The 6,281-nt window shown below is 36.6% G+C and overlaps 1 protein-coding gene across 1 annotated transcript in view; it reads left to right on the top strand.

Moving 5' to 3' along the window:
• Positions 1–5,726, top strand: part of CCDC59 (coiled-coil domain containing 59) — a 6,717-nt gene extending 991 nt beyond the window's left edge. The window contains exons 2-5 of the mRNA XM_010008048.1: positions 262–335; positions 1,190–1,412; positions 3,795–3,894; positions 5,565–5,726. Of these exons, the coding sequence (XP_010006350.1) occupies positions 262–335; positions 1,190–1,412; positions 3,795–3,894; positions 5,565–5,726 (559 nt within the window). The remainder of the gene's footprint in view (positions 1–261; positions 336–1,189; positions 1,413–3,794; positions 3,895–5,564) is intronic.
• Positions 5,727–6,281: the final 555 nt, after the last annotated feature.

The following is a 6,281-nucleotide window of genomic DNA, read 5'->3' as shown; positions in this document are numbered from 1 at the left end:
CGGGTGGGGCCCGGCCTGCCTGCCCTGGCGGGCTCAGGGCCGGTGTCTGCAGGGCGGCCTGGGGACGCCGCTTGGGCTGGGGGGTGATGTCTCTGCTGTAGGACTCGCTTTCAGTTTCCTGTGAAGCTGTATGTTAAAATAGAAGCGTGTTTGGAAACAGCTTCGGTCTGTCGACAGGTAGATACGCAAATGGACCAATAAGACGATAGTCAAAACATCAGCTTTTGCAGCACTTTTCTGAAATCTTAACTTTGGAGACAGAATTAAAGGAGAAGTTGGGACTGAGTTGGACTTGCTGCCTTTAGAAACTGTTTTCTTAACGAGTATTATTATAAGTGAGTAGCTCCTAAGACAAAGACAAAAAGTAACATATTAGGAAAAAGGAGTGTTAAGATTGATAAGTGGTTATATAACGATTGAGACTGAAACAACCATTATCAGGTGCTTCCTTTAAGGCTAAATCATTCTGTAGCATAGCATACTTTTGCAGTTGTAGAAGACCTCTTCCTTTATGGATGTAGAAAGAAAGTAGTAGTGATAAAAATACTATTTGTATGAAAAGATACACTGGAATATATAATACGGTGTTTCAGTGATTCTTTTTTCTGTGCAATTGCAGCTGAGGACTTGTTAAGCAGCCAATATTGCTGTTAGGAAGCAGTTCTTCACCGAGAGGGTGGTGAGACACTGGAACTGGTTGCCCAGAGAAGTTGTGAATGCTCTCTACCTGAAGGTGTTTGAGGTCAGGTTGGATGGGGCTTTGAGCAACCTGGTCTAGTGGAAGGTGTCCCTGCCCGTGCAGGGGGGTTGAAACTAGATGATCTTCAAGGTCCCTTCCAACCCAAACCATTCTGTGATTCTCTGATCTTTTAACTGGATTCAAAAGCATTGACAAAGTTGTATAATGTTTGGTGTACATTAAGCATTATGTTTGCAATGGCATGTTCTCTCAAGGGTTTAGGTGATAATTTTCAGTAAATCTGTACAAATTATGATGCAGAAATAAGGAACAGCTGTTTAACAATGTTTTTCCTTGAATTTTTAAGTGATCTTATTAAAATTAGCATAAATAGTGGGTTTTTTTTTCCTATTTTGGAAAGAAAATTGATTGAACTGGTCCGGGCAACAAATGAAATGTTTGCTACTGCTTCAGTGCAGGTGTATTTAACCCTTCTTCTTACAATTCCAGGACGAGGATTTGCATTTCGGAGAAAACAAAAGATCATAAGACAATACAGGAAATTGTTAAAAAAGGGAAGAAAGATCAATCCACAACAGGATGATCAGTTTACTGATACCTACCCGGAGCACTTGAAACATCTTTACCTGGCTGAGGAAGAAAGGCTTAAGAAACGGCGCAGGACTCCAGGTGATTCAGTTTCATCAGAAGAAAAAATTAATAAAGCAGCAGAGTAAGTCTTTTAAGTATGTCTCTAAAAACAAGTAATTGTTTCCATCATTAAATAAATATTTTAGAACTAATAATTACATAGAATTCAGTATTGTCATTTGCCTTTATAAAAAAAGGTGCCATTAGGTCTTAAATGTTTTTCCTAGATGTTAGAAAATGTAAGCAAATGGCTTTGTTGTGTTGCATCAGGATCAGAAAGCAAAGTGGATCATGTTAGGGCTTGATTCCACAGAAATAATATGACAGTTGCCATTGTACTTTAAGCTTAGGGTTCAGCCCAAGAGCAGTAAGTGTTTGGCTAACTTCTTACCATGTAAGAGAAGAGCCTGCATTTCTGGTAGTGTGCTCTTGAGTCTACACAGTTTTCCTTGTTTTTAAATTAATGTCACTTTTCAGGAACGTGTTTGTATTATCTTTCCATTCCCAATTTTTTAAGTTGTTTTCTTCATATTGCATTGGTTTTCTGCTAGAATGAGCAATATGTGCAGTTGCCCTTCTGTGGTATGGCTACTTTTGGGGAGATCTTAGCTATGAACTTTTAAAAAAATGAAATGGAGGATTTAGTGAAACCTTAAGGCAGTAAAGTGTTCTTGATCAAGGTAATACTTTTAAATAATAAGCATGTAATCATTTGCCAGTGGTGTTTGTTTTTGGGTTTTTTGTGGGGGATTGTTTGTTTGTTTGTTTGTTTTAAATTTACTTACAACAACTGGGAGAAGTCAAATGGAATTTTTAATTTGCAAGCTAAGAAATGTCAGACAACTCTTTTCCCTGTGTGACAGTCATTCCCCATTAAATCTTTGTTAAGTAAGTCAGTAAAGTGAAAAGCACTAGTCACTCAGGTGTAGTGCCATGACAGCTGTGTTTTTAAGCAGCATTTAAGTACACTGCTTGAGATAATGCCTTTTTGTCTGCAGTACAAGGAGTGCTGTAAGTTTCTGAATTTCAGGGTGTCTACATCTAAACTTCCCTGGGAAGAATGCTCGGGAGACAAGGGAAAATGCAGTCAGAACTAAGCCTAGCAGTGGGAGAGAAGTAGAGCTTTGTCTGGAATAGTCAGCTAATTTGTGGGGATGTGTGAAATAGGACTGGTTTTCCTAAAACCAGAGGGTTTTTCTTTTTTTCCTAAACTATGTTTCATGAGTGTAAACCAGAATTAATTTGCAAAAAGGTGAGTGCTAATCTGTGATGTGGGGTGATGTACAGAGTCTGTTAGGTAGGCTTTAGTGTTCTCTGGGGATGTAAAATAAGACTTTGGTTAGGTAATTCTGTTTTATCATATACTGTAATTTAAGGAGCTTTGTACTTTGAGAAGATGAGGTGTCATTACACAGTGTTGCCACAAGGTAGAGATGAGAATAAAGCAAAGATGATTTTTCTTCTACAGAGTATGGTATTTCTAAATGAAAGTATGAGTAAATACCTTCACTTTCCTTTTCGGTCATCTGTCTGATGATGATGGCTTATTTTCAGTTTTTGTAATGTGAGTAACAGAGTAATTACAACTTATTTTGTGAACAGCTGTTAGCAAAGCTTATGTTTTTCAAGTGTAGAATGTTACTCTTTATGTAATGGCTGTATTGTAAATCAGGAAAAAAACCCAACAAAACTAAATAACAAAAAAAATCCATTTGAAGCAAGGTGGCAGTGAATGCCAGACAAATGGCACTAGTTTTCTTTTGCTGTTTTCTTTGAAAGGCACCTGGGCAGTTTTTTGTATTGAAATTGGGAAGGAAAATTCAGTTCCTAATCTCAGACCATTATGGATGATAACATGCCATCTCCTTCAAGAAGAAGCTTTGGAAAGGCTTTGTTACTGCTGTGCTTTTTCACCTTGCCATGTCAGCCTGACTCTGGCAGGCAATTTGCTAACAGTTGCCTGTCCTGGGTATCTTAGCAGTTACATCTGTGTGTTGGAACTAGAAAGAAATAATACAGCTCTAAGCTAGTACATTCATTTTTTCTAGCTCTGAAGAGCTAGTATGATGGGGAAAAAAACTCTTTTAGGCACTTCTTAAACTTTATGAGACACCATCCATGTGAAGATCCAGCAGGTAGGGTATATATGCTAGTAAAAGTTCTGCGCAGTCCAGTCTAGTTTGTTGCGTCTTCGTGCTTAGATGCTCATTACACGACATGTAGTGATGATGTCTGGTGTCACATCAGTCCTGCAAACATGTATCCTTTCAATGTGGAAGGATGAGCTTCTAAGAGGCCTTGCTTGTCACTTACATAATCTATAAATCTGTATTTCTAATTAAGTTTTCCAAGTATGCAAAAAATAATAGAAGGCTATACTCTGATTCTGCAGTGACTGTGGGATTTATGGTTATGTCTGTTTGGTGATAGCCTAGGTTTGAAGTCCCTCTACTTTTTCTTACAGTTCAGTTATGACTGAAGCGAAGTTTAAGAAGAAAACGTCCAATCAGAAGGCAAAAGAAGAGTATGAGAAAATAAAGGCTGAGCGTGCTAGAAAGAAAGAGGTAAATCTGTCTGCTGGATAAATATTACATAAATATATAGGTGGATAAAACATTATTTCTTCAGTTTAGCTGTATTGAAAACTACAGTAGTTTTATGGAAGTTGATCCATGATTCTGGGTGAATTATGTTGTTTTTCAGCTGAGAGTTTCTTTTTTGAATGTTAGCTACAGATCATGCTAAAAAGAACAAGTGCTATGACCAGCTTATTTAGAGGAATAAACAAAAACCCAGCAAGACTGCAAGAAATGTTCTTTGAGCAGCATTTGAGAGTTGCCTGAGGGGAGGTGTTAACATTTTTGGTCTTGTTTAAGATAATAAAGCAAAACAAAAGGCAGCTAAATGCCATAGTAACAATAGTCATTTATGTGGAATACAGGTATGATGATCACATAGTTTACCCTCAGGTACATTAGCAAACACTGAATTTGATGTCATTGATGTTGGGAAAAGAAAAGCTTAAAAGGCACAGTTTTGGCCTCTGCACAAAAAAGGATTCAGTAGAGATCAGAAAAGAACACAAAAGAAGGTAACAGCTACCTAAGTAAGATGAATGTTCTTGCTTTGAGTAAGCGTTTGGTTGGTAGCTTAAATTGATGTTGTTTACAACAATATGCTGAACAGCAGTACCTTTCTTGCATAGGAAGTTAATTACGGGTAAGTTAAGAGTATATGCTACTCTGGCTTAAAAAAAAAAAAGGAATTAATTATGTTAATGATTGTTAAAGTAAAATGTAAAATAAGTGAAGCATTCTGAATAGAGAGATGTTGTATTTGCAGGCTTCTCCCCCAAGCCTCTTAGATTTAATTAGTAATATTTTCTTTGGTTATTTCTGGTTAATTTTATATTCTGTGTTGCAGAGCTTTCTTGCTAGTTTTTGTACATCGCAGCAGCTAGCTATGTCATGGAAAACAAAAACACAATAAATTATCATCTGCATAGGCATGCTGCAGAAACATCTGTCTTTGTGTTTAGCATGGCACTGCATTTCAAGGAATAAGCTTTATGAGAAGAATTCACCCAAATAAACTCAAGCAACCCTTCAGTCTGATTTACGATGTCTTGCATATTTTGGTGGGACATGATAAAAGTGAAGCAAGCTAGTTAGCTTTTTTGTTATAGTTGTTTGCTCAAATTACTTACTAAAATTGCAACACTAGGGGGTGTAAGCTGTTTGATAAAAACTGAATGTAATACCATTATGATTATCCATACAGTATAAGTGCCTCCATTACTGTTTTGGATGTGTATGTGCTATGCCCTCAACACAGAAAGCTTGTACACTTAAAAATTTGTTGTTTTTTTTTAATCTTTCTTGCAGTCAAGAGAATAAACTGTGAAATTTTTGCCACTCTGTCATTTAAGAAAAAAGTCAAGGAGCTTATTTTGCAGGAAGGAAGTAGTACATATTCTAGTGATAAACCTTACTGTAAGATCTACTGAAGTAAGCTTGGATCTTCTCTTGAAGCTTTAGCCAGTATATGTTTTGATTGTAGTATGCAGTGAAAAGAGAGTCCTGGTTAAGCTTTTAAGACTTAATGGTGTTTCTAGTGTAAGTACAATACCTAATTGCAAGTATCTTTACAAAAATAAATTTTATTGCTTGTAGATAGTTTCATAGTTATAGAAGGTATGTGATTTTTTTCCTAATCATCTCTGTTTTCATTTCAGGAAGCAGAAAAAAGGAAACAACAAAGAGAAGAAGCTCAACGGCAGTACAAGCAAAAGAAAATGGAAGCTTATAAAATATTGAGTAAGAAGACAAAAAAAGGACAGCCCAATCTAAACTTACAAATGGAGTTTCTTCTTCAGAAAATACAGCAAAATACCTAAACCTCTGCATACATCTTAATTACAGGTCTTGAGTTACCTGTGGACATTTTTATTAATTTTAATAAATGATGTCTTTTGGCTTCTTAATGACTTTTGTCATTGGCTTGATTTGTCCCATGAGTCCAATAGTGGAGGATACTCGTGAAAATACCTGTTCTACACTGAGAGTGAGAGATCTGGTACCTTGAAAATTATCATTCTGTATTTCTAAACTTAAATTCCATAGCTATGTAATATAATGAATTGCAAATTATTAGAGCCTACTACCCTCTGAACATATATCTGCCTAGTGTAAAACATTTGTTTTCCAACTCTAGCACTTCCTGCAATAGTAACTCCTAAAATTATGCTCAGTGGAGTAAAATGATACATGCAACGTAAGTGATACCTGATGAACTGCCAAGGCTAGGCGTGTGTTTTGTGTGCTTTTGGTTTGGGTTTGGCACATGAAAACAAAGATTATAAAACAATAGCCGTCCAGGTCTAGTCTATCATTCTCCACCAAGAAGAAAGAAAACTTATGAAAGGTCCAAAAACGGTTTGAATGTAAAGATC

Source organism: Chaetura pelagica, unplaced genomic scaffold (genome assembly GCF_000747805.2).
Source record: "Chaetura pelagica isolate M959 unplaced genomic scaffold, ChaPel_1.0 scaffold50, whole genome shotgun sequence".
Lineage (NCBI taxonomy): Eukaryota > Metazoa > Chordata > Aves > Apodiformes > Apodidae > Chaetura > Chaetura pelagica.
This window is presented reverse-complemented; position numbering and strand designations above follow the sequence as displayed.